Genomic DNA, 14716 nt, shown 5'->3' with positions numbered 1-14716 from the left:
AACATCCCCGGTCTGTCTCAAAAACCCAACACCAAGAATACACACTTGCTGTAGGTAGTATATTTGATAGAGAAGCCAACAAGACTGATGAAATCTCTAAACAAAACTCCACATGCTAAAAGGTGGCAAATCCTGTCTTACTAAGCCTTTGTATGCGTACAATAAATGAACTATATAGTGGCAGAACAATGTACACATTATGTGTTGTGTATATACACATGAGAGCCCTTTTATGTGAAGCAGTCCTTCAGCCACACACTGGACCGGGTCTCACGATCAGTGAGACCCGGTTTTTCCTGGTGAGCGGGAAGAGTGGGCTAAGCCCGCTCACGAGCGGGCAGGGAGCCCTGGGCGGCCGGATCAGCCGCACACACAATGGCTGGCTCCGAGACGGAGCCGGCGGGGGCTGGGGAGCTCGGGGGCCCTGTGGGCGCACAGGACATATTGGGGAGACCCCCGAGTCAAGAAGCTGCTTTTAAGCCTCCCGGCCAGGGGTCTACTCACAAGTAGCCACACTGCAGCTACTCACGAGCAGATAGCCCGGGTTTGCAGAGCACTCGCTCCGCAAACCCAGGCTAAGGGGCGGGCTACAGGAGTGGGTTAGCCACTCCAGAACCACCGGGCTCAGCTGCAAGCCCGGTGGTTCTTACGATCACAAAAATCGGGCTAGGATTTTCCTAGCCTGATTTTTGTGATTGTAAGAATAGCCCCACTGTCTGCTTGCCAAGAGGCAACCTCAAAAATGGAAAGGCAACGGCACAGTTTGAGGCTCAATGCGTTTCTCAAGTCAAAAATCTACACAGGGACAATGGAAACTCTTCTTGAGAGAGTCACACACGGCTTGGCCACCCACAGGGCTCAACAAACAGTACTCTTCCTATTCTAGTCAGCCACCACATACAGCGAGATCTCTCTTCCTTGCACCCTGGTTTGGTGCCCTTCACTTTTTTGTTCCAATGGGCAAATGCATCCTGGAATCTGCTCAGCAACAACACAATTGCTATGCCTGCCTCCACACCAGCAGTGTTCTTCCCATTCATCATTCTTACCACTGAACAGATATGGGTGAGCGACGCACTTCCGGAGTTGAATTAAGATATTTTGGAGCTTAACTTTCTTCCCTGTTTCATTTTCAAATGCATCTGAAATGTAAAAGGGAGAGTGAGAATTTGCTGCTGTGGCAGAATTCCATCGGGGATTCCACAACTCTGGGCCTGTCCAGGTGGAAGGAGGCTGCGTTGCTTCATCTTTGCTGTGGAGGGAGCACACACATGCAGGGAGCCGCCTTGCGCAGCGTGGGGTTTAAAGGGGATATTTGCTCTCTCTCTTCTTTAACTTGCCTTCTAGGCCCTGCGAGTGGCTTGTTCCCTCCAGAGCAAAAATGAAGCAATGCATCCTATCTGCCCCTGTCTCCACCACAGGTCTATGTTTCACAGTTCTGTGAGCCAGTATGATTCCACATTTTCACATACCTCCCATCTCCTTTATTTATTTATCTATCATGTTTTACCACTAACTTTACCACTTACTTTCTCCAGAAGGACAAGCCAGTCTACACTTAAAAACAGGAGATGCAATAATTAGGAAGAGAGAGACGGATTTGTGACAGGTATGTTGATATACCTGTCTGTGACTGGTACGTCTGCAACCTGGTAGGAAGACTGCAGACATCAAGTGTTATAGGAACATAGGAAGCTGCCATATCCTGAGTCAGAGCATTGGTCCATCTAGCTCAGTATTGTCTACACAGACTGGCAGCAGCTTCTCCAAGGTTGCAGGCAGGAATCTCTCTCAGTCCTATCTTGGAGAAGCCAGGGAGGGAACTTGGAACCTTCTGCTCTTCCTAGAGCAGCCCCATCCCCTGAGGGGGATATCTTACAGTCTCCCATTCAAATACAAACCAGGGTGGACCCTGCTTAGTAGAGGGGACAATTCATGCTTGCTACTACAAGACCAGCTCTCACAAGACAATTTCACAATAGTCACAGTACATATCAGTACCAATTACAGTGGGAAATGCAGTCATTCTGGAAATCAAATTTATGTTGCTAGGTCCAGGACCCTCAAGTTAACGTTTTCAGAAACACCACCTGTTCTACACACAGAGTCAATGAGACAGGCAAAGCTGGGAAATGTAGTATGTGGATGAGATGGTGGTGCCGAGAGACATTCTTGAGTTGGAAATCAGGCAGAAAAGGGCGACTAAGCTTTTCAAGGGGTTGGAGCACCTTCCCTATGAGGTTAAAACTATAATATTGGGGGATATTTACCTTTTTAAAAGAAAGACTTGGAGGTCAAGATAGAGTTTACAAAATGATGCATGGTGGAGAAAAGAGATCCATGCTTCTTCCTCTCTCATGCTACTAGAATGAGTACCAGCAAGAGGAGGAGAGGGCTCTTGCCTGCAAGGCCTACTTAGAGTCTTCTTCAGATGCAGCTGGTTGGTCACTGCAGGAAACACTATGCTGGGCTAGATGGACCTTTAGTCTGATCCAGCAGGATGCTCTTGTTATATGTAAGAACGACTTCCAAGTGCTCAAAGTGCATCACATGCATTACCTTGAAATCCTTACAACTCTTGCCTTACAGGATGTTATCAAACTTGGGTCCCCAGATATTGTTGGCCTTCAGCCATTGTGGCCAGGGATGGTGGGAATTGTACTCCAACCACTAGAAGAGGGGGACAGACTTGTTCTTTAAGGCTCCAGAGGGCAGGGTGGGTTGAAATGACAAGGAAGCAGATTCAGGCTACACATTAGGAAGGATTTCCCAATTTTAAGCATTGTTTGACAGTGGAACTGCCTGCATCATGCAGTGGCGAGCTCTCCTTCTCTAGGGGTTTTCAAAACAGAGGCTGTTTGGCCACCTGTCAGAGATGTTATTTCCTTCACATAGCGGGGCAGGGGGCAGGCCAAGAAGATCTCCATGGCCCCTTCCAACTCTAGTATTCCAGGATTCTAATACTGGAGGACTCAAGCCGGAGAGGAGAGCGCCTGCTATGAGGTATGTCAGGAATATTATCGGCATATTGCAGTGAGGGAGTGCCCTGGCAAGGGTCCTCTACTGAGTACATGGCAGAGTTGAGATTTTAACCAGGTTCTTCTCAATTTATAGCCCCATCGATTGGCTACAAAGTTAATCTACTGGCCACCAGCTTTCAAAAGTGCCAAGATGGCCATCATGTTTCTCATCACTTTCAGCTGACCTGTACTACGAATGACATGATATCATTTGGTAGGTTTATAAATCCTTGGGTTCTCCACCACCCAACCACCCTCACCCCCCTCTTCCGCAAAGACCCCCCCCCCACACACACACACTAGTTTACATCTATGTTAAATTAAATGTCCAATTCCAAAATATCCCACTGGGCCACTTACCCAGATCTTTCATCAAGAGAGCCTTATAAAACTTCCTCTGCAGTGCTGACATTCCATGATAGAGAACTACTTCCACTTTCTTCGGGAGTTCAGCTGCAACCTCTGCCTTCACTCTCCTGAGCAAAAAAGGCCGCAAGAGACTGTGTAGCTCTCTGGCTGCATGAGGGAGAAAGAGAGGCATTACGGCCTTGTAGTTTCAATGCAAGAGCAAGGAAGGCAAACGCTTATTCTCTTGGAACTCCCTGAAGCTCACGATGTTGCTGGGCTTGAGGCAGAAGTACAGCTACTGAAACTCAAGGAGGCTATAAGCACCCTAGAGAATGAACCAGCAAAGTCTGGAGTGGCATTTCCTGAAGATTCACACTCTTGGCAGGTGGCAGGTAGGGGTGTGCACAAAGCCGGTTTGGTTTGAATCTGGTTCAGTTAGACCCCCGGACCAGTTCACGGACTGATTCGAGGTATACTGCTAAAGGGGCAGGGGGCTTCCCTAAGCCTAGAGGGGGAAGTGAGGAGATTCTGTAGTACTTACACATTGCTGCAGCAGCAGCTGCAGGGTGTGGTGGCAGCTCCCCCCTAACCCCGCTGGCCTCCCGCAGAGTACCAGGGCCAGTGGTCCAGTGTGGGCCTTCTGCAGCCCAGTTCTAGCTTCCGAGCATGTACAGAGGACATTTTAGTAACCTCCACACGTGCACGGAGTACTTACAAAACTGCATGGTCACGCAAATGGCCTCTGCGCATGCACGATCACTAAAATGGCCTCCATGGATGCATGAAGGCCAGAACCAAACCGCCGCCAGCCCTGGCTACTCTGGGGGAGGCTGGCAGGGGTGAGGGTGAGCCACCATCCTCCCCCAATGGCCACTGCCACTATTTGTAAGTACTACAGATGCCCCTCCTGCCCCCTCTAGGCTTAGGGAAGCCCCCCTGCCCCTTCACTGGTAGAGGGGAATCCTCATGCTGATTCCCCTTTACCAGTATACCCCCAAACCAGGGTCAGTCCGTACTTGGGGGGCCCCTCGGGGCAGGGATGTAAGTGAGAGGAAGCTGGGCACCCACCGACTTAGCCCTCCCATTTGAAAGCCTTCAGCCATCATCACCTTTCTTACTTTGTCCATGTATTTGGAAAGACACGGTGGCAGCAAGTAGGTAATGTTCCTTTGTCCTTCTCTGCATATGGCTGTACAATTAATTCCAGGATAGGAACAGAATTTAAGAGTGTTTTCAGGTAGCATGGAAAAGTGCTGTTAGCTGGAGGCCCAGTCAACTGCTGTGGATGTTTTCCGTTCTGAGCAAGGGGTTGGACTAGAAAGTCTTCCAAGATCCCCTCAATTATTTCTGCATTTGGTGGTAGTGATTCTTTACCTCCTTAACTGGGGCAAATGCACAAGCAGCTGATTCAGAAAGCTTCAATTCAGGCAAATGCCTGAAGCCACAATGGTGAGAAATAAGGGGATTTTAAGACCTCTTCATGTCTCCCAGTGGGTCCCCCACATGACCCTTTCCAGCATGCGGAGATGACAACGACTACTACTATTTATAGACTGCTCTTCAACAACCAAAGAATCAATAAATAAGATAGTCCCCTGTCCAAAAAGGGCTCACAGTCCTAAAAAGAAACACCAGGTAGACACCAGCAACAGCTACTAGAGGGATGATGTGCTGGAGTTGGATAGCAGAGGCTTGTTCTCCCCTGGCTAAATATAAGAGAATCATCACTTTAAAAGGCATCTCTTTGTTCAGTTAGCAGGGATATGCAGGGAACAAATATAAGGGGAGGCCTATCTCTGACGTGACCTGCTTTTGAACTTGGCAAGGGCATCTAGCTGGCCACTGTTGGAAAAACCAGGGTTTAGGGACAGGGAACACAGAGTGGGATTGTGTGCATCATCATACTCTCACCTCCCCACCCTTGCACACAAGTGACTATTATCAACCCCAACTCACTTTGCGAGCTGGGCTTTAATTAGAGCTCTCAAATTAGTTTAGGAGACAATCCCACTACCCACTCCAAATCCCAAAATCTTACACACAGGGTTGTTGTGAGGATAAAAATAATCATGTGTGCTCTGAGCTCCTTGGAGAAAGAGTGGGATAGAAATGTAAAATAAATAAATAAATAAATAAATAAAAACTCTGGCCCAGTGAAGTTGGACTATTTGGTCTGATCTAACAGGAACATCTTATGTTCTTAACTCTGCTGATTCAGTGATTGGTCCCTAAAATCTGGGAAATAATAGGGTCAGTGGGCTTCATAGTCCACACAAATGAATGCTGTGAAACATGTGGACCTCCTTTTTTGGGGAGGGTTATGCTGACTCAGCACTTCAGCAGTTGTTTTGGAGCCTCTGGATAAAAATGTAACAAACAAACAAACAAACAAGTGCTGAAACCGACCATTGTGGACTCTCCTTGAACACTCCGTGAGCTCAGCAACATGGACACTATTCAAACGTATATAATCATGATTGCTGCTTTTTAAAATATACAAGCTATGCTGAAATAGCACACTTCAACAGAGCAAAAATGAGGAGTAATGAAGAAAGAGAAAGTCCCTTGTGGTACTGATCTTAAACTGCCCCAATTGGAGGAGGAAGGACAGAAGATGGAGAGCTCAGAATGACCCAACAAGCTAATCTGATCCAACCTGTTAGTTACCACAGATTAAGTTGTGCAATTCAGACATCTGCGTGAAACAGAGAGGAGAGGTGCAGCAAAGTCAGGCAATTGCAAAGCAGCCACTCCAAACAAGTTCAACAAGGGAGCCAAGCAACCATATCCAGACCTGTTTTATGTCCCCATCCTTCATTACTGCACAAGCCCAGGACATGACCCAGAAATGGTTAGGCCTAAAGAGGTTTCAATTGCAGACTTAACTTACTATCTGCAGACTCACCATCTGCAGTTTTCCAAATCTGCGGTCAGGTAATGGATATCTGACCTTGGCATATGCGAAAATAATCCAGCCCCAAAGGGGTCAATTCTGCGTATTCTGAGGGCTATTGCCCTCAGAGGGCATTTCTGGCTGCCATTTTGTGGAGGAGAGCCTCTCATTTGCAAACAAAAAAGCCAGCAATTTTCTGCTGAATTTTGGGGACTTTTGCACTTGTGGTGGGGGCAACCTTAAGACTCCTGACGTCCCATGGACCACAGTAGGCTATGGATGTGCACGAACCCGTTCAGACGCCCTTTTAAGGGCCTCCAAACCGGTTCGAGCAACCGGCAGTTCGGCCAGTTTGAAGGTGTGTGGGGGGGTCACACTTTAAGGGCGGGGGAGGGTGCACTTACCCCTTCCTCTGTTTCCTCCCCGCTGGTGCTCCATTTGGAAAGGCTCTTTCGGGGCGGCAGCATCCCTCCCTGCCACCCTGTCCCCTCTTTGCCTGGAAGTAGCAGGAAGTACCTGGAGCATGTGTGCACCCGCACGCCAGGTACTTCCTGCTACTTCCAGGCAAAGAGGGGATGGGGCGGCAAGGAGGTATATTGCCTCCCCGAAGGAGCCTTTGATAACTGAGCGCCGAGGGGGGGGGAGGGGGGGAAGCAGAGGGCGTGATAAGTGCACCCTTCCACACCCTTAAAGTGCGACCCCCCTCCCTGACTTTGAACTTCCCCCACCCAGTTCTGTGCACATCCCAACAGTATGGCACTTTATTTGACTCATTTTCACCTTTCTGGGTTGTTGATTTTTAAGTCTGACTTAACCTAACCCCAGCATCCCCACAGACTCAATAACTCGTTATCTGCAGTTTCGGTACCAGCAGTAATCTGCGGGAACGGAACCCGCACGGATAATGAGGTACTCCTGTAGTTCAAAACTCTCAGCATTATCTTCTGGGTTATGTTACTACAGACCTATTCTTTTGTGTTCAGTATATGAACATGTCAAACTCAATATTATAGTTCTTATACTATACTACTTTATTTATATGTAAGAAACGTTTATCATTTTTCATAAAAACACAAAGCAACTTACAAATCAAGTTGTTAAAATAATCACAGTAAACAATATACTTAGTTTAGACTTTCAGCAGTCGGCTCAGGGGCTAATGAGATTAACAAATCAAATAATAAAATAATAAAGACACTGTAGAGTTAAACAGTGCTTCCCACAGCAAAGTGTGGATGTAATGCATGTCTTTACACACTTCTAGGAACCCTGAAGTGAATCAAGATCCCAGATGCATGTATGCGGACACCTGGGCAGTTCTGCACATTACAACTGATGGTGCAGAGTTGCCCTGCTATTGACAGTGCTGTGGAATGAGCATATTTGGGTATCATGGGCAGTTCTTAGTTGGTAACTTCTGCACTAGTAACCAGCAACCCAACTCCTTCTCCCACACATCAATACCAAGCCTAGTGCCATTCTGCATAATTAAAAAAATAAATAAATCAAAAGTGTGTTGTGCTTTCACACTCATCAAAAGGCCGAGTTCTTTCCAAAATGGTTGATGGACCTCAATACAACCACCAATACTGCATAAGTTAAGGCAAGCTGGGGGAAGGAAGAGAACAAGCACAATTGCACATTGCTTATAACACTACTGGAAGGCAAAAGACAAGGCACACACAGGAGCCCATAAAAAAGACATAAAAACTGCATCACTAATTCATAGCATTGCAAGGTACTGCAGATTTCAGGACATACAGGGAAATAAAGAAAATCTAGTCCCCTTTCTCCCCTCTTTCTTTCTGCATAAATGCAGACTTCACATGATTTATTTTTACAACAGCTTAGTGGTAAAACCAGAAAGTAAACCTCAAAAATCCCTGGTCCGGGTAAGTAGAAGCTGATACCCATGCACAACAGTTTACTTACCTGCTTTGCTTCCCTTTTCAATTCCATGGTAATAGTGAACAAATTCTTCCACTTGATCCTTGGGGAATATGTCTGGTTCAATAAAAGCAAGCAGCGCGAATAACTCTTGGAGACTGTTCTGAATGGGAGTGCCTGTCAGTAGGAGGCTGAAGTCTGCTGAAAACTGAAAGAGAGCCAGAATCTATACTTTAGGCACTGATGGAGGGCAGTTGGCTAGCGGTCACACAAGAGGGTCAAGACCAGCTTCTGGAAAGTCTGTAGGGTTAAGGTAGAGGAAGGCAAGGCCATGTCAGGCCATGATTTGGACTCCCCCAAGACTACTATACATCTCAAAATGCACAGATTGCTTGGTGCACAGATTAGCAAGGCTGGCCCAGAGCTATGAACTTCCTTCCAAAACACTGCATAAACTGGAGCGTTTTCTAGGAGAATTTCAGTGTTCAGAGTCATTTCTATAGTTGATGCAGAGTGGGGGCAAAACACAAGCAGAGCACTTAGTCTTATACATATTTTAGTATAGCTGTGATTTTCTAATCCCTTTCTTCTCTGTTTTTACGATGCACTGTTAATCAATTCTGAATCCTCAAGACAAGCAAGGCATTGAAATACACACACACACACACACACACACACAAACACACACAAAACTGGGAAGGATCCTTAACCTAATATAACTCAAGTCTGAAGGTTATAGAAAGACATACAAGCTTTGGAAGAAAGAGAAAAAAAGGATTGTACAATTTTCCGACCTCAGAGAGTGTTTTATGAAGCAATGACTCCTGATTCTTCAGTCTGTGAGCTTCATCCACAACAACACAAGCCCAGTTAAAACTGCATAAAAAACAAAGAATATTAGAGACTATGGATGTCAGGGGCATCCAGACAAGATATGTGCCTGATTTCCCAAAACATAGAGACGAGACTGTCTTAAGTACCATGAAAAAGGTTTGTTTCTCCCTGCTCCCAAGTGAACACTTTAACACCACATGCTCCTCCACCTTGAGCTGGACAAACAACCACCATTAGTCTTCTCTCCCTAGCAGACTTGAATAAATCACACACACACACACACACACACACACACACACACACAATGTTCTGTGGAGGCCACTGATGTGGTGATGTTTCAGACGTAAACAATGGCTTCACATTTCATGCAAAATTAATTAATCTCCCTGCCCAATAATGCCACAATCTGGACCCACATTTTGTTATATAAGATTATATCAAGATAAGAAGCTTGTCATAAGAATGTCAGCATGAAGCTCACATTTGTACACACACCAACAGCAATTGTTCCAAGTTAACCTCTTTTCTACTTGGTCTACAGTTTCCCAAATAAAAAAAGCAATAATCCAAGCAGAAAATCCATTGTATCAAGTCCTATTATTAGCATTGTGGGTACCATCAAGCCTGAACCAGCAAACTGAGAAACAATAGATCTCCGTGACATCTGTTGAATAGAGCAGTCATCATCAGTCATTATTTGGGTAATGTTACTCAATCTAAAAGAAAGTTTCTTGAAGTTACAGTACCATTGATACTTAACCCCTGTGTGGTTGTCACATATTTATAATTCTGGTCAAGATAGTTGGAGATGGCAAAGCCCTAAAGCTGGCATTTACCATTTGTTTTGGACATGTCCTTTAATTGCACAGTTCTGGTTGAATGTTCTAGATGTTATAAAGGAGATAACAGGATACATCTTAATATATGATCCAAAAATAGTCCTCTTTGGTTATGTCAAAGGATAGTTTTAGAGGATGATTTAGAGTTGGTTTTTTGTTTGTTATCAGCGGCAAGACTCTGTATTCAATCTCTTTGGAAATGTTCATATCCACCTTCATTAACTTATTGGTATAAGTGGCGCAGCGGGGAAAGGCCTGACTAACAAGCAGAAGGTTGCCGATTTGAATCCCCACTGATATGTTTCCCAGACTATGGGAAACACCTATAACAGGCAGCAGTGATATAGGAAGATGCTGAAAGGCATCATCTCATATTGCGTGGGAGGAGGCAATGGTAAACCCCTCCTGTATTCAACGAAAGAAAAACACAGAGCTCTGTGGGTGCCAGGAGTCGAAATCCACTTGACAGAACACTTTACTTTATAAACATATTTGGTATATTACACTAATTACAAAACTAATATTTTAGAACTGAATGTAAAAGCAGACAGATTTGTACTCTTTATTACTTTTTGAAATTCAAAATTGAATGATGATGTGCTCCCTTACTCTTTGTTATAATTGTATAATGTATTCTTTGTTATAATTGTATCATACTTTTGTATTAATTTTTTAAAGCGTTGTCATCAGCAGAAATAGCTGATTATGGACACAGGCCACTAGCTAGATGGTTAAGGAATGTTTTACCACTGAGGTCTACTGGAATATTACTATAGACAGAGTACAGTATGTAACTATGCTTTACAATCCTTATTTTATAAACGATCCTGAGCATTATTCTGTGAACTGCCATTCTTATTTTATAGAGAAGGGATTAAAACGCAGCATGACTTCCTAAAAGGGTGAGGAGGGATTTGAAGCCCAGTCTCCCACACCAAAACCCAATATTTTAAGCACTGGGTCACACTGGCTTGTACATGGTCAGTGAGGGAACTATCCAAAACAAAATGGTTTTGCTTGACCATAATCCCAGTATCTCTTAGCCTACTACAGACTCAATGGAACTATTCCATAATAAGTAGGGCTTTTAAAAAAAATAATAATTGGAATAATTCAGCCTGTCAAATTTTGTGTGTGATCAAAAACAACTTCTTATGCAAATGGCTTTAGATTCTCCTTTTAATAGCCAAGAGCTATTAAGAGAAACTGAAACGTTTCTTTGCAGAAGCTGGATAAGAGCAAGATAGCTGCCAACAATCAAGAACAAAAATAATGACAGTTCTTTTTAAAAAAAAGGGTACCCTATTTCAGGAGGAGTGGGGAATTCCTCTTCCTCTGCCGCCACCATTACCACCACTATTCAGTTAGTCAGCCTAAACCATCAACCATTAAAACCCTATCCCCATTCCAGCTTAGCCATGACAGCTAGAAGATTGTTCCAAAGGAAAATAGCTGCTAGCTGAAGGCTGCGGAGATGACCAAATCTGAAACGCTACAGCAGAATGGTAGTAACCTTGTCCTGTGTATAAATCCAACACACTCACCGTTTTAAAAATGCTGCATCTTTGAGGCACAGCTGCAATCAAGCAAAAGAAAAGTTATGCATTGCTGAAATGATGCAGGAGAAAAGGTCCACAAACCAGTTGCTGATGGAGAAGAAGTGAATGAATTGAGAAGCTGAGTGTTAAGCTGGGAGTTTGGGCATGTGAACCCATGCCCAATGCTCCTCCTAGATGCCATGCTCCTTCATCTATTACTCTCGCAGATGCAAGATCAAGATATGAAAACAAATGCTTTTTTTTTTTTTAAGGCCATAACATGACCAGATTAGAAATTCTGAATGTGTCTTATAAACGACTCTCCATAGCTTCAGAATGTCTTCCGTCTTGCTCTAAGGTTGTTTGTTTGTTTGTTTATTGATTGATTGATTGATTGTTAAATTTATATACCGCCTTTCATTAAAGCAATCCCAAGACTTTAATGAAAGCAAAAATTTAAACACAAGATGGTAAAAAAGACACAATTAAAATATTAAGTGAAAAAAATATTAAACAAATCTGATTAAAAATTTAAAACAAAAGCATAAAAGCAATACAGACTATAAAGAGCAGCAGCATATAATCAGATAAATGCCTGGGCAAAAAGCCAAGATTTTACACTTTTTCTAAAAGCTGTGATGGAGACTGAGGAGTGAACAGCCACCGGGAGAGCATTCCAGAGTCTGGGGGCAGCAACAGAGAAGGCCCTGTCCTGCGTGCACGACACCTGAGCCTCCCTCATTCCATCCTCCACATCCTTTAATGTCATTCAGAGGACAGGAACCCATCACCCAAAACATCAGAGCACTGTGCTCACACAAACAAAATCATCTTGTCTTTTCTCACATCCTTATTCTATCTGTCTTGTTTCTTGTGCTCTAATTTGGTCAATCCTGGAATGGACCATTTAGCCAAAAATATAAGAGAGAGAGAGAGAGAGAGAGAGAGAGAGAGAGAGAGAGAGAGAGAGAGAGAGAGAGAGAATGTCTACTGAAGAGAAGGTTCAGCTCTCAGTCCCTCTGGAAACTGATATTTTTGCTAACAGCTACCAAAAGAAAAAAAGAAAAAAAAGAGAGAGAAAAAAAATCTTGTTGTAGATCTTAGGCTAAAGCAAAGACAAATTCATACCACAGCTAAATTGGATGGGGGACACAAATGCAGTTGGTAGGGAAAACGACATGCATGCCTCCAAAATATTAGTAGATTGACAGTCCTAAATATTTATTACTGTAAACAATGACAAGTACCTCATAGGTAGTCAGCAGGATGTGGAAGTCATTATTTGATTTCAAGTCCTGCTGTAGTTCAGCCCTTTCTTCCTTGTCTCCTGAATATGTCACCAAGGAAAGGCCTGGAGAAAATCTGTTTTGGTTTTTAAAAAAAGATTATATTGAGCAAGAGACAGAGCACACTGCTTTAATCAGAAACTAGGAACATATGAAGCAGCCTTGAACTGAGTCCACCTAACCCAGTGCTGTTGATTCTCAAGATGCTTTAAACTGGACATGCCAGGGATTGAACCTGGGATCTTCTGTATTTAAGATGTGAACTCCATCATTTAGCTATGGTTCCTCCTCTGATCTAGAGGAGGTCTGAAAAGGATGCCAGTTCTATCTTCTGCAGAACCTATCGTGAAGGGCAATGTAGCACACAGCTTCCTAAGAAAGGCAGCTGTCCTTGACTCTGGCTATCAGCCATGGTTTAAACACTACTGACAAAAGCCTGTTAGCAAACCCAATAACTCCTTCTGAACCTTCTATTCATTTCATGATGCTCTCTGGCTGGTATTCTTTTTTCTTTCTTTTTTTAGCATCCCACTCCTGCATTTCCACCAGCTTCAATGCCTGTCTTTCCATTATCCACATTGACCAAGATAGCTGCATTTCAATTTGTTCCTTCATCCTAATTCCTGCATGGTTCCAAGCCCTATATTTTGACTACAGCCAGTTGCTCTAATGCCTTTCATAAACTGAACTATTAGCGCTGTGCTGTACCAAGGACCCAAGGCACACTGCACCATCTTGCCTCTCTATGCTTACACCCCGATGATCAAAAAGGAGGAAAAAGACCCTTGTTTTGCCACCTGGGTAGTGTATGGATTTTCTGTAGATATACACTATAGGAGTACAACAATACAAAAATCCAGTATGCCTGTCAAAATAATAGTGCAGAGAGAAATGATTCTGTTACAGAATCAAAGCGCTTCCAGATTCACTAAAATATCCCTGTGTGGAAACATCCTCATGTACAAGATTTGGAATGCTTAGTGCCAAAATTACAAGTCCTCACTATTTAACTGATAATATAGATTTTACAATGTGCACATACATTTTAAGCATCTTTGTGCTTCAGTGATTTGAGAAGATTATAAGTATTTGCTAAAACCTACCTTTCCAGTTCTTCCTTCCAGTTATTCAATACAGACAGAGGACAAAGGATCAAAAAAGGCCTTTTCTTAAATTTCTCACTTAAGACAACAAGCAGAGAAATAGCCTGGAATGGGTGGAGAAATTTGGATGTGATTAACTATAGTAAAGTTATATCCACCATGCAATAACTAAAGAGCAGATTTTCTACCAAAGGAGAGAGTGCTACACCTGACAAGTCTTTCCGAGACCCATTTCATCACCCAGGATGCAGCCGTGCAGTTTTCCATAGCAGTGTGTCAGCCAGTTTACACCTTCTAGCTGATAAGAACGTAGACAAATGCCTAATTTAAAAAAGGAAGAGAAAGATTAGATGATGTACATGCAAAAGGTTGCACAATCTCATAAAGCTGTCCAAAGGTTGCTAGTTCCGCTTAGTTCAACCATCTGCTTTCCTTAAGCTTTCCCTCTGAAAGCGCTTCATGCAGGAACTTATAACCTATACAAGCAACCAATATACAACCAGGTGGAGCCAAAGGGTTAGACATGGCATTTCCAGGGGAGTGGGAAATTACAGTTAATTCCTAATCACAGGTCTCACTGACTTCAGTGGGACTTACCTTTATATAGCACGTTCAGAACTAGAAGATTATGCAATAATGACGTGCTGAAATGTTTTAGAACATGAAGCTGACTGCAACTACTGAGGAAGGTGCTGCCCTCAATCTCTGTTAGAGTCCATTTGATACTGCTAAAATATTTTAAGAAACTTGACAACTTTCTGGAAGACCATCTAGTTAAATCATGCTGTTGGCACTACCAAGAGGGGAATCAGAGGACAGATATGCTACCCCATATTCTGCAAATGTACTCTCTGCCTTCACTAAAGGAACTTAAGTCCTGGGGTAGGGGGGAAATTTGTGAATGGCTCTTTGAGCAGGACGCCAGCCAAGATGCTGGTTTGGTGCAACCATTCAAAACTCTCCCTGTG

The 14716-nt window shown here is 43.8% G+C and overlaps 1 protein-coding gene across 2 annotated transcripts in view; it reads right to left on the bottom strand.

Annotated features, from left to right (window-relative positions):
* CHD1L (chromodomain helicase DNA binding protein 1 like) overlaps positions 1-14716 on the bottom strand; it is a 46476-nt gene that overhangs the window by 28770 nt on the left and 2990 nt on the right. For both annotated transcript variants that reach the window (XR_008315082.1, XM_053289975.1), the window contains exons 2-9: positions 13957-14069; positions 13749-13852; positions 12607-12721; positions 11366-11397; positions 8943-9024; positions 8194-8356; positions 3381-3536; positions 1050-1142 (exon numbers count right to left, since the gene is read on the bottom strand). Coding sequence is in view for 1 of the 2 variants with exons in the window: in XM_053289975.1 (XP_053145950.1) it covers positions 1050-1142; positions 3381-3536; positions 8194-8356; positions 8943-9024; positions 11366-11397; positions 12607-12721; positions 13749-13852; positions 13957-14069 (858 nt within the window). In the remaining variant the exon portion in view is untranslated. The remainder of the gene's footprint in view (positions 1-1049; positions 1143-3380; positions 3537-8193; positions 8357-8942; positions 9025-11365; positions 11398-12606; positions 12722-13748; positions 13853-13956; positions 14070-14716) is intronic.

Source organism: Hemicordylus capensis, chromosome 2 (assembly GCF_027244095.1).
Source record: "Hemicordylus capensis ecotype Gifberg chromosome 2, rHemCap1.1.pri, whole genome shotgun sequence".
Classification (NCBI taxonomy): Eukaryota; Metazoa; Chordata; class Lepidosauria; order Squamata; family Cordylidae; genus Hemicordylus; species Hemicordylus capensis.
The sequence above is the reverse complement of the archived record's forward strand: the minus strand, read 5'-3'. Positions and strand labels throughout refer to the sequence as shown.